The sequence below is a fragment of the Loxodonta africana genome, chromosome 22 (genome assembly GCF_030014295.1).
Source record: "Loxodonta africana isolate mLoxAfr1 chromosome 22, mLoxAfr1.hap2, whole genome shotgun sequence".
Taxonomy (NCBI): Eukaryota; Metazoa; Chordata; class Mammalia; order Proboscidea; family Elephantidae; genus Loxodonta; species Loxodonta africana.
Genome location: NC_087363.1, coordinates 58,722,845 through 58,750,257, shown reverse-complemented (window position 1 = coordinate 58,750,257; position 27,413 = coordinate 58,722,845). Strand labels below are relative to the sequence as shown.

Genomic DNA, 27,413 nt, shown 5'->3' with positions numbered 1-27,413 from the left:
GTGGTATATATCACAACAGCGACGCTCCTCCCACCCCTCCCTCCAACGAGCCTAATATTTGATTACTGCTAGTCAAATCAAGCTCTCAGGCAAATAATCTCCATTTTTAAAGTTAATGAGATATGGTCATGTCGACAACAGCTTGCAGAAACTTTTAATTTTCATTCCTACAGGCTGCGCTGGCCTCTTTTACAGCAACTACTGTATGAATGACTCAAATTTGCCAACATGGCTTATGTAGTAGACAAGTGCACACTAATTAAAAATACCCACTGGTATCATAATTTAAATACCATGAAAATAAACTGTGAAAGTCGCTCCAATCCAGTCTCATGGCTTTCCTTGGAGTGCGCTTCTTTTGACTATAGGATGTTTTATTGCTCGCATATTCTTAGCGGAAAACCATTTTACATCTTTGAGGAATCTGGGATTTTGAGGTAATTATACAATTTGTGTTAATATTTGTTTCCCATAAGCTGTTAAGCAGGCCTCCCAGAACGACTACTAATTGAGGACACCATATTGCTGGGGCAAGCAGCAAATTTCTATTCTTGATTTCCAGTCCTTCTACAACTTCCTTCCAGGGCATCTTCCATTCTCTCTCTCAGCTAAAAGCCACTAAAAAAAAAAGCCACTGCACACTGGAAATAAAGAGGATTGTTTTTGTCACTCTTTTCTTCTTCTTTGTTTTCATTCTTCTTAATATTGGTATTTTAACTGAAGATAGGGCATGCTTCTTTATCTAAATTCAACCCTTAAATGTTCTCGTAACTTCTTTTCATCTATGTGTCTATATAGACATACACGCACACGCATACTTTTTAAAGTTTAAATAATTTTTGGCCAGGGAATTCCCAAGTCTTGCCTTTGCTGGGATGAAACCACAGCTCGTACAGGGTAAAAAAAAAAAAGTTGGCACCACGAGGGTTAAAGCTATTTGAGGGGTTAAATATGCAATTACCGCTGACTAAAACCAGAGAGACATATAGATAAATAGAAGAAATGAAGTCCCCAGGTTCCCTTCAGAAGCCTTCATCACATTACTACCAGACAGAAACTCTTTAAGTACCATTTTCAGATGTTAAATCATTGTTCGCGCCGCACAGATTCTCGCTACTCCTCAGGGAACAATATCTGAAGACAGCGTGCTAACAAATGCAATCCCGTAAACAGGCATTTTCCCTCTTGTTGTTAGTACCTTTGTATTCTCGCTCGCGGCTCTGTCATCCATGCCTTCGCTCGGCTTTGAAGTTAAAGTACTGAATGAGCAGTGTCATCTATTATCCAGACTGTGCGTGTAGATTATAAATAAGAAATAAAAGTGACTTTCAGTACACTGCTTTTGCATTAGCAAGTTGCCTTCTCTCTTACCTCCTTCTGTCCTTCATACCTTGCAACCAACAATCTATTAGAAACAGGAATTTCAGGGTTTTCTTTCAGAGGGAGACAGAGACTGGAAAATGTATATGCAGAGATGTGAAAAGTTGTATTGACACAACTGAGACGGCGGGGGGTGGGGGGTGGAGGGGAGGGCTGGGGCCGAGTCTCCGCACCCAGCTTTGGTCCCTCTTTAACCCTTATCTTACAGACGTCCTTCAGGACAACTGTATGGCAGTGGGACCTGGCTCTGCATTTACATATTTCTGTTGACAAACAGAGTCCATGAATATTAATTATTCTCAAGTTTATTTGCAGAAAAGGCACTTTCTAATCCTTATCAATTATTTATTGAAAATCTCCCCCATCTAATAATCTCATTAACATTATTATACTAAGGCCAACAGCAAATATTCCTTCAATAAGTAACAACCCGACCCGTTATTCTTCCTGCCAAATCTCCCTTAGCCCCCCTTTGCTCAGTCATGGACAGCCTTGCTTTTGTTTTCAGAAAGCCCTAGGTTAGTCCTCTATTTTTTTGTTTTTTAAGATAAAATAAAATTCACATGGCTATGCTTTACACTTTAATAATGAAAGTTGCTAATACTCTAAAGAAAAAAATAAGGATATAAAAATCAAAACCTTGGGAAAACGTATATATGCCCCTTGTAATCCTGCTGGTTATATGCAGAAGTACTAAATGGCAACTCCTGGGGCCAAACCCCCCCCCCCGTCAGGAGGCAAGCAGCCCCAGGAATCCATCAGGTTTGGGAATGTATGAGGGTTACAAAAGGAGCCCTGGTGGCACTGTGGTTGAAGCACTCAGCTCCCAACCAAAAGGTTGGTGGTTCGAGCCCACTAGCCGCTCAGCAGGAAAAATTGTGGCAGTCTGCTTCTGTAAACATTTACAGCCCTAGGAACCCTATGGGGCAGTTTTACGCTGTCCTATAGGGTCGCTATGAGTTGGAACTGACTTGACAGCAATGAATTTTTTTGGAGGAGGGCTTGAAAGAACGGAAGGCAAACTAACACTACATCTCAATAACGGCGACAGGTTACATTTATGTAGTGTTTCATTGCTTACCAAGCATTCTGACCTACAATGGCTCATTTGCTTCCTCTAACACCCCTCTGAGGTGCGTAGGGCAGTTATTGTTAACCTTATCTTACAGATGAAGAAACTGAGGCAACGTGACTGTGTCGTAAGCTCACAGAGCTAGAAGGTGGTAGCACGTTTGTTCACCATGAGTCATGTATTCCACTTTGTTGAGCTGGTCCTGTGTATGAAAGGAGAAATTCTTTCTTATTTCCTTCCTTTTTGATTTGCTGCTGGTATTTTTTAGGATCTTCTTGTTTGGAACTTCATTTCTTACAAGGCTGGAGTACCAATTAGTGATTTGCTAGGTACCATGCTTTTCGACGGCAAGTGGTTTGTGGTTTTTTTTTTTTGGTATGCTTTCAAAAAAATCACTGAAACACCAAATACCTAAAACAGCCTGATTTCACATTTAATCAAGAACTAATGAGAGAAGAAACAGTACACAATTTCAGAGGCAAAAGAACCTTAGAAATGAGCTACGGAGTTTCCAGAGGCTCCAAGAGTTGGTGACTTGCATGAAATCACGGGGTGACTTACAGCAGGAAGATGCAAACCCCAGTGGCTGATCCCCACACATCAACCTTCCTGGACCGTATCTGCAGAGAGCCCCTGCATTCTGCAAGGAGTCCCTGAGTGGTGCCAAGTGGTAAACGCACTCAGCTGCTAACCAAAAGGTTGGTGGTTTGAGTCCACCCAGAGGTGCCTTGGAAGAAAGGCTTGGTGATCTACTTCCAAAAAGTCAGCCCCTGAACACCCTGTGGAGCATAGTTCTACTCTGACACACACGGGTCACCATCAGTCGGGATCAACTTAACAGCAACTGGTTTGGTTTTTGGTTGCATTTTGCAAACTTGAGAGATTACTTCTTTTTTTGTTTGGGTCCAGGGATCAGATATTTTTTTTCTTCTACCACAGAAGGGGTTTCTCATCTATTGCCTAAGAACACTGAGTCAATATCCTTAAAAATTTCTGAAAAATTGACTCTGTCTGATAAGGACTAAGAAGCTAGGAAAACATTTCAGCTTCATTCTCTTTCAACCCTAAAATCACCATCCTCTCTTCTCTTCACCACCATTACCCAAATAGACTGATTTCGTTTACTAAGTTTCTAGGACAGAAATGCCTCAAAAAAAAAAAAAAGATTTTTGTTTTTCCTTAGCTCTTGTCCTGTATAAAAACACTGAAAGTATACAACAGCTAGCATGATCTCTTGATGCAAGGTACTGGCTGTTATCCTATGAGTAAAACTATACACCACACACAGGAGAAGAACCAGACCTAGCCCAAAGTTTAGATGCTCCACATTCCGCTTGGAAATCCAGTGAAACGAGATTTCAAAACGGGAAGAGGGGACTGCTAATAGGCCAGTCATGCCGACTATGAATGTCTAGGAAGGAATTACAGAGGTTACCTCTGGCAAGTCTGATAACAATGAGATGCGGACATGAGGGTTTAAGCCATCTCACAAGGGACTGCTAGCACATTCTGGGAAGTCTGTTTCTTTCCCAACAGCCCTCAAGAAAATGTGGGCTTGCAATCACCAGAATAACCGCAGTAAGTGAGACTAAGAAATTGGACTTGGGCAACAAACCATGGTGGGAAGGATTGGAGCTGAGAAGTGTTCCTTAAAAAAAAAAAAGCAATTAATCTTAAGGTATGGGGTGGCTGGTGGGGGAACTTCACCACCTGCTGTACAGAAACAATTTCCTTGAACTACCATCTATGCGAACTCTAGAATAGGGTCCGCAAACTCCTGCCTGAAGGCTCAATCCAGCGGCTGCTTTTATAAATAAAGTTTCATCACAACACACACACACACACAAAAACCACGCCCATATATATGTACTGTCTAAAGCTGCTTTCACGCAGTGTTTGTGACAAAGATAGCATAGCCTGTGAAGTAAAAAATATTTACTATCTAGCACTTTACAGAAAAAAGTTGGCTGATCTCTGATTTAGAACTGTTTTTGTTGTTGCTGTTAGCTGCTGTTGGGTTGGCCTGTAACACATGGTGACCCCGTGGACAACGGAATGAAATGCTGTCTCTCTCGTCTTGCACCATCCCCATGATCCATTGTGATCCACAGGATTTTTGGTGGCTGATTTTTGGAAGGAGATCTCCAGGCTTTTCTTCCTAGTTCACCTTAGTCTGGAAGCTCTGTGGAAACCTGTTCAGCATCACAGCAACACACACCAAACCACCAATGGCCCTCAGAAAGGTAACAGCCGATAAAAATAATGACTCCCCAATAATTGATAATAAAATTTAAGAACAAATGTACATGTATACACTCTGTCACACAGACAGACCCTGTGTACCACATGTTGTTCTTTGTGGTGGTGGTAACCACGGGAATTAAGCTTCTGATTTCATCTATGCTGACAGGTCATGGAAGAGTCCCCATCATACCCCAAAAGACTGTTTCTAAACACATCAAGATCGTCCATGCAAAAGCAAATCAAAGGACAAAGCCTTTATTTTGTCTGAGCTTAGTTTCTTCATCCATAAAATGTGAGGCTGGACTAGACCATCCAAGGAATTTTAAAAATTCTATGACTCTACAGAGCAAGAAAACGGAGAAAAATGAATACACACACACACCTATATACCTGGGGAGTCAAGCAAGGAAGGAAAACTGAGGATACAGGAGGCTGCAGACGCAATCTAGTTGGAGTAGATAAATGCGTGTTAAAGGGACAAAATAAAGTTACTTTTATCAGTTCCTACAGGGGGTATGATTCTAGAAGAGTCTCAGCACTAACAACTAGGTTTAGAGGAAACACCTATTTAAACCTAGCAGAGAGTTGTTAGATCATTAAGGGTCAACAAAACCTTCTGGACAGGAGCTGGGAGCCACAAGAAGACTGGGGAGAAGTGGGACCCCCTTTGGACTTTCAAAGTACCTTGAGGCTCAAACTCTGAAGTAACCCAGAAATGTGCCACTACTTTAACTCGCATTAGAAAGTGAAATAACTTGATTTTCTTCATCAGTCCTCCACGTGTATCTCTTTTTTGCAATAACAACATGGATGTGGCCACAGGGACGCCTTCGAGGAACCAAGGTTCCCTGCCTGTCAAACAGCAGCCCAAAATGGTAATTTTTGAAATTATGACTTTTCTTCGAATACAACTGCTTTTTAGCCTGCTCCCCTGTTTTTGCCAAAAGCAGACCTGTCAGCTTATTTTCAAAAGTGAGAGAAGGATAAAGATAGACTAACACTGACCCTCTGGAGCCTGCTATTTGGGCTCTGGTGCTGTTCCAGAACGGTGACCAACTAACATGTTGGCCAACTTAATAGGCAAGGGAGGACTTGGCGTAATCGGCCGACTTTGCAAAACAAGCCATGACAGTTAAGACTATTTCCCAAACAGGAAACAAACATACGCTTGTGCTGCTGGGGAAATGTACATCGTTTGACTTGTAGGTTATGAATCTTTAAAATTCCCACCCTAAGTTCTACCAGACAGCCTTGGTGAGTACTATCTTTTATTTATTGCGCTAAGCAATTGTTCTTTGTTGACTAGAATGGTGTCGCAGGTGAGCCATAGAAACATTAAAACACAAAATCACTCTGGGGAAGCAAAGGACAGTTTGTAAACAGAACTAATCACTCTTACAGGAAAATAAGCCACTCTCCTAAGATATTAAAACAAAGAAAATAACCATTAAAACAAAACAAAACACACAAACCGACTGCCATTGAGTCAATTCCAACTCATAGTAACCCCATAGGGTTTCCAAGGCTATAAATTTCTACGGAAGCAGACTGCCACATCTTTCTTCCTCAGAGAGGCTGGTGGTTTCAAAGCGCCATCCTTTCAGTTAGCAGTCGATCGCTTTAACCACTGAGCCATCAGGGCTCCTTAAAATAACTACAGCATCTTCCAAAGGACAAACTCGTTAATCAGGGAAGCTGGGTGAGTAACTTCCTCAAGAAACACAAGGTACCAGAGATATTTTAACCAAACACATTTTTGTTGGTTGGGAAAAAGGTTCAAGCCTGTTACATAATACTAAGAAAACACAGAAGGTATTTCCCCAGTTCTGTCAGTCTGTGACAGCTGCTTGGGGCACCTGGAGAAAGTTTCTTCTGGTTCCATGTACCCAAACATGAGAGCAATAAAAGGGGAACTTGTCAAACCCAGTATGACTGCTTTCAAGTTGTCTATAAAATATCTATTGCAACTACCACCGCCTGCAGCTTAGTACACGTAGCCTTATTAATACACCCTGATTCCTCATTTCTTAAAAGCCAACACTTCCATCCGCCTGACTAGTTCAGGGGACAGCATTCGAAAGAAAAGTTTTTTTTTTTTTTTTGGATTGGAGGTATGGTTTGGACCATGTCAGAACCCTAATGCTGTCTGCAGTGCACTGTGGAATTTCTACCATTTCTGGAATAAATCAAAGGCCTTCCATGAAAGTGTTTTAGAAACAGAAGAAATTAAGCCTATTTCTGCCTGGGTGTGCCAGGCGTGGCTTTCCATAAGATGTATGCAGGACAACAGGTGCGAAGCAGAATGTCCCCTTTGAAATGAGAAGAAGCAAACCCAGACTGTGAGGCACAGTTGCTTCAGGGTAAATTTGGGTGCATTTGCTAAAAATAAGGGCTTAATCTGAAAATAGGAAAGGGTGGAAGTGGAAAGTCTGTGGGAATATCTGGTATTTTCTTTCTGGACTCAGCAAGAAAAGGCGAGTTGAAATGGAGGCGTTCTGAATGAGAAAATATTTTAGGATACTCACTATGGGAAAGGAAGGTAAATGAAATAGAAGGAATCCTTGGGGGGATGAAGTGACCACCACCACCACACTCACAGGGAGAGAGGACTGAAGAGTCCAGGTTCTGGAGGTGGGCAGATGTGAGCATAATCTGGCTTTTTCCACGGACTAACAGTGTGACCTTATGTGATGGGTAAGTTGCAAGCTGTGTGTGGCTCAGTTCCTACCAGTGTAGAATGAGAATGGGAAGTGTAAGAATACTTAACCCATCAACGTTGGTGAGAATGAACTGCACCAATTCCTGTGGAGTACTGAGCACATAGTCTGGGAGAGAGAAAGCATTCAATAAACTTTGCTACTGGTATTACTACTACTTCTACCATGATTCCTAGTACTAGTACTAGTAACCTGTAAAGCTTTGTCAATAGGGATGCTTAGGATTTCCCATAAAAAGAAGAAATGTATTAGTTTATTGGACGTGGGATGACTTCTCTATCACCACGCTGTGTTGAATGTTTCCTCTGAAAAATAATTTTTAAGAATTGTGCCTAAATATTTAATTATCAGGCAGAGTTGGGGTTGAGGGGAGGTTGCAGATGGACAGTTACGAAAACAGCAGTAATTAGGCCAAAATCTATGAAGTTTGAAGAATACAAATTTCTCTCCTAAACAACAACAACAAAAAAAACACTAACACAAAATATTAAAATGGAAAAAGTGTATCATCTTCTAAGAGAATTAACCCTAACAAACTCTACTGGTTGATAAACATCATCACTGATGGGTAAACAAATTATTTCATCCATAAAGTTCTATAATAGGGATTTTAAAAAACCCATCGCTGTGGAGTCAATTCAGACTCATAGTGACCCTATAGGACAGAGCAAAACTGCCCCAATAGGGTTTCCAAGGAGCAGCTGGTGGATTCGTACTGCTAACCTTCCTGTTAGCGGCCATAGCTCTTAACCACTGTGCCACCAGGGATAGGAGTATGTAAAAATGTGAAGGTATGATATTTAAAAAAAAAAAAAAGTTAAAAAATATGGCCCATAATGTGTGTGCACACAATTGGTATCACTGAAGACAGATTTATAAGCAGTAGTTTCTTTCTTCCCTGCTTGTTTTCATACCTGCATCTTTTTAACTTTTCTGCTACAAATGAGTAACTGTACAGTAGAAAATTCAAAATTATTTGATCAATTTTCAACTGAAAACGTGAATTTACACCCAAGACTCACACAGAGTGAACACTTGGGGGTTTCACTCTGGGCTTTGGCGAATGGGGTACTTTGTAGGTCCTAGTAAACGCCTGTTTTGCACCTCTTTCAGCACGCTTAGCAATCCTTCCCTAACTGTGCCATAGTCTCTCTGCCAATATTTTATGGAAGGTTCAGAAAACGCACCTATGGCTAGTTATACGCACAAATTGGTGGACCTTCTAAAATTCTGGCTAAGAAACAAACGAAAATTTATTTTTCTGTTCTTAATTCTTTAAAAACTTCCCCAGCCTTCCAAAAATTAAGATGAGCCACAACCAGCAGATATTATCTCAGAATGAACCCTAAAACAGGCAAGTCACCAGACAACACTTACGGAAGTTATTGGCTATGTGTCAAACCAAAAAAAAACCAAACCTGTTGACGTCAAGTTAGGTTCGGACTCATAGCAACCCTATAGGACAGAGTAAAACTGCCTAGTAGGCAATTTGCTGTCCTGGTTCTAGGTACTAATCCCATGGGAAGTACAAAGGGAAGAGAGCAAGGAGCATTGAGACACAGTAATCCCTGCCATGTGCAAAAACTTAGATGCTTAAAAAAAAAATCACAGGCACAAGAATTTAGCCAGGAAAAAAAAAAAAAAAAAGACATGCCAATAAAAAAACTGCTTCTTAAATTTTGGCTGGCAATGTCCCTCCCCTCCCCAATGGATACTCTTAGTGAAGAAAACATGGTAGATTTTTTTTTTCTCCCTTGCCTGTATTTGATTTCCAATTAAAATTAAATATAAACTGAAACACCACCTGGATTTTAGCAAAATCCAATCCCTTCCCTCTACCCACCCACTCCCCCTTATTTTTTTTAAAGAAGAACCTGGGCTTACATATACAAAAATTTTGCTAAATGACCCATGGCAAATTGCGTAATGCCAGTAAAAGTTGTGTTTTTTAAGTTATGAGCCCCGAAGATTTTATCTGAAATAAAACCCTGATTCAATTCAGATTCTGGAAGCAAACTGTGTCCTTAACTCTGCCTCTAAATTTAAAACATTTGTGTGTGGGGCCCTATCAGTAATGCTGCTAGGAGGTATAGAGGAGAAATTCTGTATTTATCAGGATTTATGTTTTCTTTTCTAAAATGGTAAATTGGGGCACTAATTGGCCACGAGAAGACGTTCCCTATAGTCTTCACGTAGAGGTCAGTTTCCAAATGAAGAGTATGACTGTCAAGGATGATTTCCTGTTTCTTTCCATTAATCACCTCGATGCCGCAAGACACAAGAATTCCTAAATCCATTGAGGAGGGTTCTCCCTGGAGGTCTCTGCCATGAATGTCTACAATGCCCTAAGGTGACTGGCTGTGAATATGAAGTGCAGCAGTAGGCAAGAGAATAGAAGACCTCAATAAATAACTAGTATCCCTATTGGCCTCCACATTGAGTCCCTAAGACTTCAGCCATGGCCTTTTCCCATTCTCAAGAGATGCTGAGTACTTTCTAAAAGGAGTCCCTGCGTGCACAAACAGTTAAGCGCTTAACTACTAGCCGAAAGCTTAGTGGTTCAAACCCACCCAGAGGCCTGGTAATCTGCTTCCAAAATATCACAGCCTTGGAAACACTATGAAGCAGTTCTACTCTGCACATGAGGTCGACATGAGTCAGAGCTGACTCGACAGCAATTAACAACAAGAAGTACTGCACAAAGGTCTTTACTTGTATTACTTAATGTACTCATCATATCAACCATCTCACGAAGTTATCTGTATTGCCCCATTTTACAGATGAGAAAAGCAAGGCTCAGAGAGATAGCGTAACTTGCCCAACTTCACTCAGTGAGTAAGTGCTGGAAGTGGGATTTAAAGTCTCTCATCAGCGGGACTTGAAAATGTCTCTAATAAAACATTCCTCCTGCCTTTTCCAGCTCCCCATGGCAGTAAAGTCAGCCTCTGGCTAAAACTTACACTGGGTAAGAAAGTATATCTGTATATGATTGTGAAATACTGTACATGTGATGAAGTCCCCAAGGCACAAAAAGTCAGAAAAGCTACCTGAAGAGATAGCACTATGTAGCAAACAAGTGGTAGCTGAAATTTTAAAGATATATAGAAGAAAATCTTATACCAATTCTATTCCTTGATTCCTGCGCAAAAAATTAAGAACAAACAAGCATATCTATATATAAAACCAAAAACCAAACCCAGTGCTGTCGAGTTGATTCCGACTCATAGCGACCCTATAGGACAGAGTAGAACTACCCCATAGAGTTTCCAAGGAGTGCCTGGCAGATTCGAACTGCCGATGCTTTGGTTAGCAGCTGTAACACTTAACCACTACGCCACCAGGGTTTCCTATCTATATATACCTATATCTATATACTGCTCAGGAAACCCTGGTGGCGTAGCCATTAAGAGCTACGTCTGCTAACCAAGAGGCTGGCGGTTGGAATCCACCAGGCGCTCCTTGGAAACTCTATGGGGCAGGTCTACTCTGTCCTATAGGCTTGCTATGAGTTGGAATTGACTCAACAGCAACGGGTACATATTGCCCAAGGAGCAAGTATTCTCTGCCATTTACATGCATCTCATAAAAGTTTTCAAACCATGTGAATGTGAATTACATTAAAAATAACTTTTAATTTTAAAAGCAACAGATTTCACTGTAGAAATTTTGAAAAGTATGGAAAAGTGTAAAGTATCCCACTAACAGACAGAGAAAATCATTGATAACATTTTGTTGCAGGTGTTTTCAGGTTTGTTTTACTACCAATCATTACATTACGACAACTTTTAAGTTATTAAATATTCTACATGAGCGTGATTCTTAATAGGTACATAAAATTACATCAAATTTACATGCAATCATTTAACCATTCTTCTAATGTCAGAAATTAGGGTCTTTAAAATTTTCATATTATAAATAACACCAGAAGGAACATCTTTAGGTAGAAACCTTTCTGTCTACCTCCCATGATTTCTCCAGGTTAAATTCCTAGCAGTGATGATAACGATGACAGTGATGATAAAGACCAACAACAGCCACTGTTTATAGACCATTTACTATGTGCAGCACAATACTAGGCATTTTACGTTATACTAACAACATTAAATTCCTGGTATTATCCCCATTTGACAGATGTGGAAACTGGCACAACTGATTTACACACTTTCACCCAAATAGTAAGTGGCTGAGCCATGACTTAGGCCTGAAGAAGCTGGCCCCACAGTCTATGCTTTTAATCTTTCTGCCAGTGGTTCTCGGGGTGTAGTCCTCCTATCCATCAGCAGCATATAATGTGTCAGAAACACAAATCTGGGGGCCCCACCCTTCATCTATGGAATATAGAACTTTGGGAGTGGGTCCAGCAGTCTGTGTTTTAAGAAGCCCTGCAGAGGATTCTGAAACACATGAAAGTGTGAGAACCACTGCTCAGTGCTAAAGAGCCTCTCAGTATCAGTGTCATTCTTGAATCAAAGGGTGTGATTGTTTTAAGCCCCTCGATACTCAACGCCAAACTGCTTCCAGAATGGGTTGCACAAATTTATACTCCCATCAGCAACCAAAGAGAGTGCTGTATCACTTATTGTAATGTTTGCTGAATTAGTCAAAGATCTACCAGCTAGTTTACAGAGTTCTTTAATTAGAAGAGTTCAAGAGTGTGGAAATCTGGTATTTGCATTTGAATAGGCATATAAAATGCCTTTTGGAACCTGTACAGATTGCATTATATGATCTTACTTTCCAGAATTTCCTACAGAGCTGGAATTGACACTATATTTAAAATATTTGGGAAGGAATTCCAAGGACACATTGGTAAGCATTTAGAACCCAAAGAGGAAACCTTTTCCAAATTAAGGACAGGTAACTAATATTAAAAAAAAAAAAATTATACTTAACATTAATTAAACATAGAAAAATCTAAAACCATTCAACAAAACATCGCTAGTAAATATAACATGCAGAAGTATGGACTGTGTAATTTTTTTATTGGGGGCTAGGAACATGAGGCCTGTGAAATTGTAACTGCAAAAGTACACAACACACACAGACACATCTTTCATAGCAAAAGAAGCTTGAATTTTATCAGATTCACAAAGGAGGGAAGATGAGCCTGCAAAATATAAAAATGATGATATCAAAAATACGGTCTATGCCAGAGAAACCCACCTACCACAGAAGACTGGACAGACTTCCACTAACTGTGAGATACAACGATATGCCATCTGATAAGAAAGTTAAAATCAGACCAAAATAAGAAAGGAAGAAAGGAAAGAAGGCTGAAAGGGAGAAAATACAGGACCCATGTCATCTCCTAGGAAATGCTGTCAGTTTATAAATAACTGAATTTAGCAAATGTCTTCAAATTGTACAATTATTCTGAAATTGGGCATTATGGTTTCAGTTGTTCTAGCCATATAATAGAGGCGAATTAGGTAAAATTCTGTAAAAAGTATGTGAAATACTGTCACCACCAACCAAATAACCAGACTTGTCAAGCCACATCTAATCTCTGGAAATCGTACACTCAACTTAGGCAATGGCCTGTGTAAACAGATAGGCCCCGGACCATTTCCTGGAGACCATAAGCTCAGATGCTGGGGTCCTGCATTAAAAGACCTCTCCTCACTGTACGCCTCCAGTCCCTCCACGGTACAAATCCAACCTTGCTCATCTCAAAATTACGAATGACAAAATATCAAGGACACAGCTCTTGGGCATTTAATATCTGAGTCATAATCAAAACCCATTTAGCTCAGTGTACACTTCCTATCCTTTATCTTCTGATTGAAAGGGTTAAAATAAATCAGCAGGTGTGCATACCCGGAGTTATTGTTTCCTTAATTTTACCAAAGTCTTCAAAAATCCCACCAACACAGACACACATAAATTTTTCCTCTCTGGGTGACTTGTTGCCTAAATCACTCATCTATCAATTAGTCATAGGCATCTCTTCTACAGCTTATCTTCATCTGCTTTTAAATTTTTATTGACAGTTAATGCATATGCTTCTATCTTGTCCCATTCTGATTAGATTGTGAATTCTGTGAATGCAGGGAGACCAAGGATAATACTTCTTTGTATCTTCTAACTGACCACGGGCCTATGAACATAAGATACGCTGACTTTTTAAGTTAATGTTCTTTGGTAAGGGAGCCATAGCCTAGGACCTTCACTCTCTGAGTGACTCACTTAGTGAATGCAACCTCCTTTCCCTTAGTAGGCTGGTAGATGATTCTCTGAACCACTAATGATGTCAAAACTTTTAATTTGTAGGATGCTTGTCAGTTAAGTGATTGAAAGAAACTCTGCAGGCATGATGGCTCCTACCAGGTAATTTACCACTCCAGAAACTGCAAAACAAAGTTTTAAAGTGTGAACTTTTTTTTTTAAGGGATAGTTTCGAAAGGAATAAGGGATGGCACCACAATTTTATCACTATAAAATAAGAGCAGAAGTTCCTGGAAAGCAAATACTGCCACATTCACAATTCCAGGGAGGGACACACTTTGTCAGTAACGGGCCAGACGGTAAACTGTTTTAGGGTTTGTGAGCCATACAATCTGTTCCAACTATTCAACTCTGCTATTGTAGCACTAAAGCAGCCATAAACCACCAAAACCAAACCCACTGCCATCCAGTCAATTCCGACTCACAGCAACCCTACAGAACAGAGTAGAACTGCCCCAAAGAGTTTCCAAGGAACACCTGGTGGATTCGAACAGCCAACCTGTTGGTTAGCAGCCATAGCACTTAACCACTGCGCTACCAGAGTTTCCAAACCAGCCATAGCCAATAGTTAATCAATGGGTGTAGCAGTGTTCCAATAAAAGTTCACTTACAAATACAAGAGGCAGGCTGAATTTGGCCTATGGGTCATAGTTTACCAATCTGGTCTAATTAGTCTTCAGGCTTATTTAACACAGTGCTTTGCAGCTAGAACCACCCAATGAAGGTATTAAATGAATGGCTGACATTTACGATTTTGACAATTATAATTGTGAATATCGCATCTTACATCATGCACGATACTTCTGCCCTCTGAAAAAAAGAATGGCGTAGTAAACCTATACATACATACACATGATATATATACATTTAATACCTAGCACAAAACTTGCTGTTTGTAAGACAAGTATAAATCTAATGAGAAAATCAGAATATCATAATAAAAATGCACATTGTAAAGGCATTTTCATTTCGCACCTTTGGCTGCCGAATTCCCAATAAGTTGAAATGGAACTATCACCAGAAGGAGAAAAAAAATGAGGCAAGGTAAGCCATATTATCACAGTATTACTTATCATACACATTAGGACCAAAAATAGTCAGGAAAGAAGGAACATTATATCATTCTCTCCCAGGTTTTAACCTTGTGAAAGGTTGTTGAGTTCGCAGAGAGGATAACAAGAGTCAATACACGAGGCTATAAAAATGGAACTACTTCTTATAGTGCAGCCTTGAAAAATTAATACTTAATAATTATAATAATAAAAAGCCACTCTTTAGGATGTCACACCTTATTTTATTAAATTTTTCCAAAACTCCCTCTTCCTTTGACTCTGAGAGGCACGGCTCTGCTGCTGAGAACCAAAAGACATTATACGCACAATTTTCCCCCTACTAGGAAGAGGTATATTGTGCCCTTCAGTGAACATAAAATTGATATTATCATCTCTTAGTTTATATCTCACTACTTAACCTTCAGATTAAAAGTTATTGGATTTGAATGACTGAAAAGACATCATGTCACCTTCCATTCAATGTGGAGGGATGGGAGAAGTTGAGGACGAGACAAGGGACAGGGACAAAAGCATGAATTTAGGGTCGGCGGATGCTTTGCCTCTTTCGACAAGCGAAGTGACAATGACAATTCGCTTGTGGTTGTGCCAATGACAGATTCTGCAATAAATGGTCTACTTTAAGAAGCTCTGCTGAAGATGACTCCCTGTTAGGAAGTAAGCTTTATTTTGGGGTACACTATGCGAGGAGTAGTCTAAAAATAGGGATAAAATAGTTAAAATCAAGGACAACCTTAAGGTTATCAGCCTTAAACAAAAAATCCTATCTCCTCCACAGTCCGTATTTGCACTGCCAGTTTATGCAGAACCAACCCGAAACCAAACCCATTGCCTTCGAGTCGATTCCGACTCCTAGCGACCCTATATGACAGCGTAGAACTAACTGCCCCACAGAATTTCCAAGAAGCACCTGGTGCATTTGAACTGCCGACCTTTTGGTTAGGTTTCCAGTTTATGCAGAAGATACCAGAAGATGTCGTCTCAGAAGAATTAAAGAGAAGAGCAGGACTTGCTTCCCTCCTACCTCCTCTATGCAAGGCTCAACTTAAATACTCAAACAAGACTAGACCTCGACATTGCTAAGCAGTTTAATCTATGCTTCTTAAATGAGTCTTCCAGTAACACCTGCTGTTTAATAATTACAAGTTGTATTTTTCCAACAAAAGAAACAAAACATGCACAACCTCCCAACCCAAAAAAACAAACTCATTCTAAGAAGCTTGTGTCAATATGGAACAAAGGCTTTATCAAAGATCTTAGTTTTGTTCTCTAAAAGAGATAAGCCCATTCCATGATCAATAGGAACACAAGCAGTTTATCTGCATTTCCCATGTGACTTTTGGAAGATATATTCATTAGTAACTGGAAAAGGCTAAAGGGAAAATACTCAATATTTTTAATCTAAATAAACACATAAAATTAAAATAAATTGTTTTAGCTATATAAGTGGCGTCTTTATTGCCTTTTTGAAAAAGGACTTTTTCAAAATAAATCCATCAAAATTATGTTTTGTTTTCTTTATCTTATCACAATAACCTACTAGCAACTGGTAAGGTAAGAGCTTAGGATGTCCCTCTGTCTCAGGGGTGCCACCATTTCCCCAGGCATTCAGAATGGAAATCCTGAATCATCCCCATATATAACTCCCGCTCCTTGAGGGTCTCCTATCTCATACTCAAAAGGCCCTGTCAGTTCTCCAATATTCCCCTTGGCAATCTCTCTTTACCCAGCTGTTTCTTTCTCTTCCTAATTCATTCATTCACAAATAATCTGTCACTGAACATCTCTACATCAGGTTCTGTGCTGAGTGCTGAGGAAGTATCAAGGAATGAGAAAGGCCTATTCCTGCCCCGCCCTCCCTGGGAGACTTACAGTTGACTAAGGGAATCAAATGTAGGAAAAGAGTCAATGAGGTCAGCATGACCCAGCAATCATGAAGATAACACAGGAGCAGGCAACATTTCATTCTATTATACACAGGTCGCCATGAGTTGGAGCCAATTTGACAGCAACCAACAACAACATGAGGTTCAATGAAATGGGTGGAGGGTTAGTGTCCATTACTAACTGCTGGGACAACGGCGAATAACTCGCCACTACTTCTGATCTCTCTGGGATCTCTTTTGTTCCAGGCCATACAAGACCTAACCTACTAATTTTCCTTCAGAACACCTCTAATACGGCTTTGTCTCCTCTGCTTAGAAACCTCTACTGGCTTAGAAAGTCTTCCCAAAGGCTGATTCCAACTTCTAATCTAACCACCACTTCCCATGGACACCATGGTTATAAGTTAGGCTCTAGCTAAATTAAAACCAATTACTGTTGAGTTGACGCTGACTCAGGGTAACCCCGTATGTGTCAGAGTAGAACTGTGCTCTATAGAGTTTTCAGTGGTGATTTCTTGGAAGTAGGCTGCCAGGCCTTTCCTCCAAGGTACCTCAGGACGGTCTTGAACCTACAATCTTTCAGGTTAGCAGCCTACTGTTTGTCCTACCCAGGGACTCCTTCTGGCCAGATAAATGCAAAGTTACTCTCTCAGGCTTTCCCAGCATCTCACACATTACTATTCATCAGTCCCTTGTACACTGGGGTGTTCGATAAATAGTTAAATGAAAGAATATGTGAACAAATGAATAAACGAATTTCAGTAAATCCAAAGCTATGAAAAAAGTTGACACTTGTTCTCCAGAGTAGCACATATATTAGCTCACGAGGAACAAAGCAGAACACAAGGCCAGTATGTGAAACTCTCTTTGCCACATTTTCTTGTGAGAGAGGGAGAAAAAATGTGGTTGGATTTCTATGAACCAAATCACACACAGCATTAGCAAAGGATCTCTGGAATGTTACAAGTAACACTTCATAATTACAATAGATTTGAGTTCAAAGACGAAGTGATGAAAAGAAACTTTCTAACATGGGGTTCAATTCCCTATATAAACTTCCTTCTTGTTGCTCCCCATACCACTTGCCTTTATATTGCTATTTTACTTTGTCATAAAAGCAGTCACCTTGTAACCCCTTTTATCAAGTAATCTATGCACTACCTAAAAGAACACTAGACTCCATCAGGCGAGCTATAGGTTTACATTATACAAACATTCCAATTCTGCCTGCTCAGCGCTAGTTGTCAATAAACCCGAGCGGTTGCAAAACAACGAAGTAGGTTCCTTGCCTGCAGAGAAGAGATAGAAGCCTGCCAGTTTTGCTAAACAAACTCTTTGCAATCACTGAAGCTAATCTGTCAACAAATTACCATTAAAGTCATACCTCCAGAAAGTTCAAAAAGAGATTTTTGATTAGACAAGAAACAGGGAGTTGTTTTTTTTTTTTTTTTTTTTTGTATTAAGAGCTCACAGGTCAGAGCTTAAAATTACCTTCTCAAAGTAGTGAAGCTTTCTCTTGAAGTCAAGAGGGTAACACTTCACTCATAATGAAATGTGGCATCTGGGTTTCTATTACCATGTTCTCTTATGTATACGGGTCTTTTTTCTTTTTTGGTTCCTGTGCCATCTTAATTTTCAATGGAAAAGATTAATGACACACAACTGTTTAGTAATCACAACTTGAAAGAATTTCACACAAGGGTCACATCACAAGGTACATGAATCTACGACAACAGTATTTTGATGGAAGGCAGGTCTGAACTAACAGAGGAGAGAACTAAATTTAGCATTCAGGGTGAAATATGCCTTGTCCAGAAATAGCCATTAAATGAATTGAGGGGAAAAAAGGGGGGGGGGGGTTGTTATTGTTGTGGCTGGTTCTTCTTTGTCAGAATTTTCTGAATTTTCAGTTTTGTTTTAATTTGTTTGTACAGTTATCGCTAACACTTTGGTGACATCGGTTCCTACAAAAAAATTCTGACCTTAATATTTTCCCCAATATTAGAATACTACAGTGTCTTCTAGAAGAGTATATCTCGGGGGAGCAATTCCTTTAAAATTACAGCTGGGTTTTTACCTACCAGCTAAGGAAGGTGCCAGCTTCTAAAACAGGACCTGGCCCTCTGAGGCCCTCACTGAACAGTAGTTTTTTCTATGCCCCCTTGCTGAAGGCTTCCTTCCCAGGAAAGAGAGGTGCTGACCATCTTTCCCCTCCTTACCATGTCAGAGAAGACCCTTGTCTCAGACACAGTTAATTCCTGGCAGCTACACAGGGAAAAGCCACTTGATAAGATTCTCAACAAAGTTCATACACAACATTTTCCTAAGAGAGTGGTAGAATGGTAAGGATGAACTAACTAGCCACGGCTTTCACTCCTATGGCTCTCCTGCCCAGCATCGCCTGGGCCTGTTCGCAGAGTGAGCGAGAACCCAAAGGATACCGAATGGAATTTTCATATTGTGCCCTTGAACAAATATGGGGAAGAATGAGACCCAAAAGGGGCAGGCCCTTTCACAGAGCCCTGGTGGCGCAGTGATTAAGAGCTACAGCTGCTATCCAAAACGTTGGCAGTTCGAATCCATCAGCCACTCCTTGGAAACCCTATGGGGCAGCTCTACTCTGTCCTATAGGATCGCTATGAGTCGGAATTGACTCGATGGCAAGGGGTTTGGTTTGGTGGGCCCCTTTCAAATGAACTTATACAGGCATTTCTTACACGCATTATTTTTCGCAGTGGCAGCTAAAGCCATAATGCTTCTAGGACAGCCTCCTCCCATTTTTCCTCAAAACCCACTAGTAATTTCAGTAAGAAAGACTAAATGAGGAATCTAGTCTTCTGTTTTGAGAGTGAAGAGAAGAATTTTGTTTGTGTGTTTACTTATGCTAAGACCAAAAAGAACATCCTCTCACCAATGAAAACGCTGACACTGGTCATTATACAGAAAAACCTGCAAAAGCTGAAACATGCATAAGGTGGAAACCTGTCAGAGAAGGAAAACGCAAATATTTTCCACTAAACAGTGATAGAAAAGTAGTGTCTGCACCCTATCAAAGGAAAGAAAACTTTTTTTTTTTTAATTGAACTTTAGATGACGGTTTAAAGAACAAACTAGTTTCTCATCAAACAGTACACACATTGTTGTATGACACTGGTTAACAACCCCTCAACATGTCAACACTCTCCCTTCTCAATCCTGGATTCCCTATTACCAGCTGCTCTGTTTCCTTCTGCCTTCCAGTCCCTGCCCAAGGGCTGGTGTGTCCCTTTAGTCTTGTTTTGTTCCATGGGGCTGTTTGATCTTTGGCTGAAGGGTGAACCTCAGGAGTGGCCTCATTACTGAGCTGAAAGGGTGTCCGGGGGGGCCATATGCTCAGGATTTTTCCAGTGTCTGTCAGGCCAGCAAGTCTGGTCTTTCTTTTTGAGTTAGAATTTTGTTCTATGTTTTTCTCCAGCTCTGCCTGGGACCCTCTATTGTGATCCCTGTCAGAGCAGACAGTGGTGGTAGCCGGGCACCATCTAGTTGTACTGAACTCAGGTGGAGGCCGTGGTAGATGTGGTCCATTAGTCCTTTACACTAATCTAGGAAAGAGAACTGTGAGACCTGGAAAAACAAGGCAGTCCCATCAAGTTCCGGCTCTCACGAGTTCCACTGTAATTGCATTTCCATGTTCTGCTAACCCAAAGATATATCCTCATGGCGCTTCAGGTTCCTCTGATGCTATGCCTTTCTGCTTCCCCTTTGAAGGTACGTAACTAGATTCCTTTGCTTGAGTCCTAATCACACCCTGTTTCTCTTAGCTTCTCTGGCCTAGTGTAACAACTAATCCTTTACTTCCTTTGATGGTTAACTGGCAAACTTTAACACAAACGATCTTCCTTATTCTCATTCATGGCTTTTCAGTAGGAGTTCCCTACCTTTTCCACTTCTGTCACTCACCTCTTTTAACAGTCATTCAACATTTTCTCTCTTTCATTTACCTTGTTAACATGAAACAACTTGTGATGGATTGAACTGTATCTCCCAAAAATATGTGTCAATTTGGTTAGGCCATGATTCCCAATATCGTGTGGTTTTCCTCCATTTTGTGATTTTCCTATGTGTTATAAACCATAATTTCTGCCTGTAGTTAAAGATTAGGGTGGGACGTAACACCCTCGCTCAGGTCACATCCCTGATCCAATGTACAGGGAGTTTGCTTGGGGTGTGGCCTGTGCCACTTTTTATCTTACAAGAGATAAAAGGAAAGGGAAGCAAGCAGAGAGTGGGGGACTCGTACCACCAAGAAAGAAGCACCGGAAGCAAAGCACGTCCTTTGTACCCGGGGTTTTTGCACAGAGAAGCTCCTAGTCCAGGGGAAGACTGATGAGAAGGCCTTCCTCCAGAAACCAACACAGAGAGAGAAAGCCTTCCCCTGGAGCTGATGCCCTGAATTTGGACTTCTAGCCTACTAAAAAAAAACTACTAGATTGTGAGAAAATAAACTTCTCTTTGTTAAAGGCATCCACCTGTGATATTTCTGTTATAGCAAAATAAGACACATCCGTACCACTGTCTTCTGGACTGAAAGTTCAGACATCTTGAACCAAATGTCAAAGAAGATATGCGAAGTAAACGCTTTGCTTATCCATGTTCTGTAAATAATACATGTTCAAATTCCAAATATAGCTTATCTGTCTTTTATGTCTTCTTCACACAATCCCTCAAAACTGTCCTCCTCCTATAAAACGGTAGCCACGCCTCAAAACCACAGCAACCAAAGCTCTCCCTACCCTGATTTGCAGACAATAAAACTGCCAGGTGGTACCCAAAAAAGAAAAAAAATAACAACAATAAAAAAAAACCATCATTAAAAGGAATGTTGTTAAGAAATAGCTGTTTTATTTAACAGCTATTCATTTTTATTGAATAAACATTTTCTAGTATGCATTCTGTTAATTGACCTGACAGCATATGCTGTATACGGAGAAATTTCTAAACATTATGCTCTATGTAATATGCTTATCTGAAAAAGCTCTCATTTGCAGCAATATGGAAATAAAATTCTGCTTTCGAAAACTCAAGACTTTTAAAATGCATTAATCCACACAGTTTATGAAATTGCTCTGGACATTTTAAGATCTTTTCTTTAACGGAAAAAAAAAAAAAAACTTTTGTAATCGGTAATAGTATTTGTTGCTGAGTCTCCCTAATGCAGTAGTGCACATCCAATAGAGAACTTTTAGAGACCTAAAAATGGGGCAGGCATTATAGGAAATAAAAGGCAGTTATGGTATGGGGGGAAGGATTACTCAATGGCTAAAAGAACCTGTTCTGAACCTCTATCAAATTACAGTACTAGGAGACTATTGTTATAATAGTTTCATGGCTCAGATATAAATAGAGTTGAAACGTTACAGAGATAATACATTTAGTTTTGAGGAAGGAAGACCGTTGGTGAGCGTGCTGGCAGGCTTCTCCAGCTAATGGCAGCACCTCTCCTTGGCTGAGGGCTTCTGAGCGATGATGGCACCTCTAGACCAGAATCACCAAATCCACCACCTTGAGAGCATACATGAGCCACACTGGCTGGATGGGGACTATGGCCAACCGGAGGACTACAGGTTCCCTGTCTTAAGCAACAATTCATCTCCAAACAATCAGCATTACCAGATTGTCTGATCCTTCCAGAGATGGGAAACCAGGGTCTCCCTATTTCTCTACATAGCCAGAAAAAAAAAAATTTTTTTTTTTTTTTTAACAGTTCTGTTTGGACCCAATTCAGCCAACCTATAGACCAAACCCAGCATAAACCTCAGTCATTCCACAGTGAATCTGTCAGAGCTCTCCACTGTGAAAGGGCGTTTGCTGCCATTTGTAATTACCTTTGGTAATATGGAATAAACATGAAAAGGTTTGCATTTATTTAAAATCCTGGCACTAGGTAAAAATTCTCCCCGTATCATTAACGATGGTACTGGTGCCACTGGAAAATCCCACAACATTCGGTTCAACACACAGGATAATTAACTCATTTTTATACCAAGCCCTTTTAAGCCAGATCTTTGTGTTGCACGGACTTCTAACATATTTTACAGTTCTAATTCTCTTCCACTGTCCTACATTAATCAAAGCAGAAAGCCCTGTTGTCTCTGTACTAGGGAATCAGAATGTGCCCCTGGCGAGGAATGGGGGAAAAGTCAACAGGAATTAAATTTCAGTGCAACTGTTTACTCAACTGTGGCCTGCAGTTATTGAAATTTTATCCGTGGTTTTGTGTGACTACCGCGGTAATGAATTCAGCATGGCTGTGATTTTCTCACTTCAAGTAAAAACCTGTAGAATAAAAAATGACGAAAACAACCAAAGTCCAACGCATTTATGCTCACATTTCTCTGAAGTGTTTAATTGTAGCAGTTTTCAGTCTGGAAGAAAATTCTAATGACCTTCTCTTGAAACTTTTTTGAACCTGTAGTTTGTCTCATTTCATCTCCAGATTCTCCTTTCTTCCATCAACCTGTTAAGAGCCTCATCATATACTTAGGGGAGTCAAACAGCTGTGAACATTTTACTTTAAAAGGCCTACAAAGCCTGCCAACCACAATAAGCAGGGTTTTAGCCACAATTATAGACCCAACTGCTTTCTTTTTTTCCCCGAACATATATCAATGACAAATAGAAATAAAATTGTTATAAAAATATTTTTTAAAAAGTTTCAAAGTACAATGAAACTCAGTTTCTTGACCTTCATATCAATAACCTGTAACAGCAAATTTTGCAAAGGGGTTCCAGCTAATGTAAAAAGAAAAAATGTCATCAATTAATTTTGCTACTGATACTTCTTAAGGAAGATGGTCGTGAAACAGGCTTTTAACTTTCCTCTGTGCTGTCACTTCGTTGTTGCTGTGTGTGTTTTGATGGTATATACGTCACGTTGTTGGTTGGCTTCCTATTTTAAGATGTTGAATGATTTTCAGTTCTCCAAATAAAATTCAGAAGAAGTTAATTTCCCATTTACTTAATTAATGTAGCGTATGAGTCGGAATTGACTCGATGGCACTGGGTTTGGTTTTTTTAAGTTCTAATTACGTGAGGTTCATACCCTATTACTCAACAGCCCCACCTCAACTGCTCTTTAACGGAACAGTAGATGGTGGCTTCTGTCTGTTAAAGGCATAGAAAATGGCATTCCAAAATATCAACTATTTCTTCTCAATACAGCCATAAATAGCACAGGGACATATGTTAGCAGGAATTCATGAATAACCTTCTTTCATTTATTGCTGGGTTTCAATAACAACCTCACTGGTGAGAATTTGCTATTTGCACTAATTTAAATGTACAAAGTTTATGAACAACACACATCCTAAATTCCAGCTAACGTCCAAGGTGTTGGGCATGAATGGGTTTGGCCTGACAATGAAAGAGGGGTCAAGTCACTTAAAGGGACTTCCTCAAATTAAAACCTTGACTTCTCTATTAGTTTCCCTTTCTTTCTGTTCTGTATTCCCCCTACAGGTTCCATAATCTCATGTTGGGTCTGGTAACTTCTAATGGACTAACCATCTAATGATTCCTTGTACAACAAAGCCTGTGAAAGCTAGAACCTGTGTAAGGGAGCAACCTGTCAGAGAAGGAAAACTCAAATATTTTTCACTAAAAGGAGAGATACAAACATGGTAAGACTGCACCCTGTCAAAGGTGGAAAACTTGTGAGACCTGGAAAGACAAGGCAATCCTGTCAAGTTCTGGCTCCCACAGCTGTATTTTTTAAAACTCTAAACAAGGAAAAAAATAAAACGTCCTTTCGAGCCCGTCAAAGGCTCCATTCCTGATATTAAAAGGGATTCTCTTAGCTTATATGATAGATTCCAAGAAACTTGTTTGACAAAAGGTTTGCTTTCTCTCTTCCTCTCCCCTCTGTATCTTTCAAAGTCTGTATCTTTCAAAGTCTGTATCTTTCAAAAGTCTGTATCGTTCAAAAAGGCCCAAAGATACACCATTCTTTTTTTTTTCCCCAAGAAGCACCAAAACTACATATTGAATAAACGAATCGAGGATGAAAAAGAAACAAAAACTACTCATTATCATTAATACAAACTAGTATTTCTTCATTCCAAAAGAGCTTGGTAAAACAAGGTCTGTCTTCCAGAAAAGGCTGTTAATTTGTTGGAATTTTCAACAACACTCTGGCAACACAACACCATGTCCTGGGTCACTTTTACCATGGGAAGCTATCTGACCAGTCACTAAAGGTACCTATTTACAATGAGATGCCCTAGTGGTGCAGTGCTTAAGTGCTCAGCTGCTAACCGAAAGGTCGGTGGTTTGGACTCACCAGAAGGATGTGGCAGTCTGCTTCCATAAAGACTACAGCCTTAGAAACCCTATGGGGCAGCTCTACTCTGACCTATAGGTTCGCTATGAGTCGGAACTGTCTCAGTGGCAGAGGAATGAGGATGCCCCAGCCTATATACTTTTTTCATGGCCATCAATAAAACAGAATTTAAAACATTAATGGTATTTATCCACATACCAATTGCCACATCGATACAAGAAACATATGTAAGTGCCCCATATTGCTAAATTCCTACAGGCAGTGGGAAGAAATTTCCAGCACTAAGGCCTGTGTTACTGATGTCTTCTCTCTTAGTTGCCCAGTTCTGCCTGTATTTGTGTCTACTCTCCTTATTCACCTACTCTTTTCTCTCTCTTACCCTTTGTTTTGTTTCCTTCTCCATAAGACTTAAGCTCATGTTTTTGTTTATTTTAATCAAAGCATTGGGAACTACTTCTCCAAAGATTAATTTTCTTCAAAACAGTTAAAATGTTTGGCTGACATACCGGGGCTGCAGGTGGCCAGGGGAACACTCAAATCTTGGTCCCTCCTGTGTTTCTCAGAACTGCCCTCCACAACGGGGATTTGAAGACTTCTGCATGGAACTGTGAGAGCTTGAATATCATCTCTTAAGACAGTCACTCAAGCCCTGCTGCTGTTACGATTTCAACTCATAGTGACTCTATATGACAGAGCAGAACAGCCCCATAGGGTTTTCTAGACTGTAATCTTTATGAGAGCAGATTACCAGGTCTTTCTGCAAAACTGCTGAGTGGGTTCGAACCTTTAACCTGTCAGTTAGCAGCCAGGCACTTAACCATTGTGCCACCACGGCTCCTTACTCAAACCCTAGAGGTGTTAAAAGATGTTGCGTACAGTCAAACAGACAGACAAGAATAAAACATTCAAAGCAGTTAAGCGTTATACGGATAACATGTTCACCCACCACGCTCCACACCCCTCCACTCCAAAGCACAGTACCTGCTGCTGCTGCTGGATGTGGGCGAGATCCGCTGCCCCGACGTCCACAGGCGGCGCCTCCCCGTTGGACCGCCCCTCGCGAAGGCTGCCGCACTCTAGCAAGTGATTGCCGCTGCTCGACCCATTCTGAAGGGCTGAACCGTTACTTTTTGTCTCAGTCCCAGATTCTTGCATCATGACTCAAAACCCTGATAGAAGAATTTTCGGGGGGGGGGGGGGAGGAGAAAAAAGCAGCTGTTAAAACAGTTGTTGTACATTAAGGAGAAGCGCCCTGTTTTAAATGTTGCCAAAAACTGTAAACAGTTGTCATTTCCTTTCACTCAATTTATCCCTGGTTTGTGGTCCAGTCTCCGAGTTTATAAGTATGGGACTGTCGGTCCAAATTCAAGTTTCAGTAGTATTGCTTGAACTATCTTTGTCCCCTTTGAAAACAGAAATATTTCCAGGTATACCTGGAATTTAGGATGAAATTGCCCTGATTATACCTGGATGTTCTGCTTGAAAAAAATGAGTCAGCCTACAGTGCATATTAGCTATAACATCATATTTTTAATATGTGCAGGTGTTATATGGAGGTGTCATACTCTTGGAGAAATACTCCCCAATTTCAATCTATCAGGAGATGACACACATTGCCAGGAGGCCCCCTGTGGTGATTCAGGCCAAAAAACCTCAGTCACACACCTTGGAATTGTTTAAGTACTTAAGCTCTTCAAAACTGGCCATTTCAGTAAGATAGGCCACTTTTAGAGGAAAAAACATCACAAGTCCCCACTTTTCCAAAGCTAAATAAATTCAGACCCTCGTCTTTCTCCTGGAGTTAAAATTGTCCTAAGAAATCCTATTCAAAAGTTAGGTGTTTCTCATGCTCGATTACTGGTCTGTAGTTTGGTTTAAGGAGCCCTGGTGGTGTGGTGCTTAAGCACTCGGCTGATAACTGAAAGGTTGGCAGTTTGAACCCATCCAGCCGCTCCACGGGAGAAAGATGTGTCAGTCTGCTCCCACAGCCTTGGAAGCCCTATGGGACAGTTCTACTCTGTCCTATAGAGTCGCTATGAGTTGGAATCAACTTGACAGCAATAGGTTTTTAGTTTGGTTTAAGGCCTGAGAGAGCTATGCCTTCTTGTATTTATTCTGGATAAATACCTTGCCTAGGGAGACCCAAGAAAAGGTCTGAACTTGGAAATACTGAACTTCTAATAGAAAAAAAATATATAGTGCAAAATGAGTAGCTAGAGAATACGGCCTAGGTGTAAATACCGTTCATATTCTTCTTTGTCACTCCTTAGGCACAAAACTATTCTCCCTGGGAGCCAGTTCAGCTCTCCCAGGCTGGGTAAAGGTATCTAATTACACAAAAAACAGACAATATCAATTGCTAATATCAACTGTTACCATCTATTGATCACCAATGTTGTGCCTGGCCCTACGGCAGGTGACTCGCATATATTCTCTAATTTAATCCTAACAGCAATTGCTATTCCCAATTTGCAGATGAGAAAACTAAGACTCAATGTGGGT

The 27,413-nt window shown here is 40.4% G+C and overlaps 1 protein-coding gene across 8 annotated transcripts in view; it reads right to left on the bottom strand.

Annotated features, from left to right (window-relative positions):
• Positions 1-27,413, bottom strand: part of FOXP1 (forkhead box P1) — a 589,886-nt gene that overhangs the window by 230,385 nt on the left and 332,088 nt on the right. For all 8 annotated transcript variants that reach the window (XM_064275152.1, XM_064275157.1, XM_064275156.1 and 5 more), the window contains one exon: positions 25,893-26,080. In XM_064275152.1, the coding sequence (XP_064131222.1) occupies positions 25,893-26,069 (177 nt within the window). In that variant the 5' untranslated portion in view covers positions 26,070-26,080. The remainder of the gene's footprint in view (positions 1-25,892; positions 26,081-27,413) is intronic.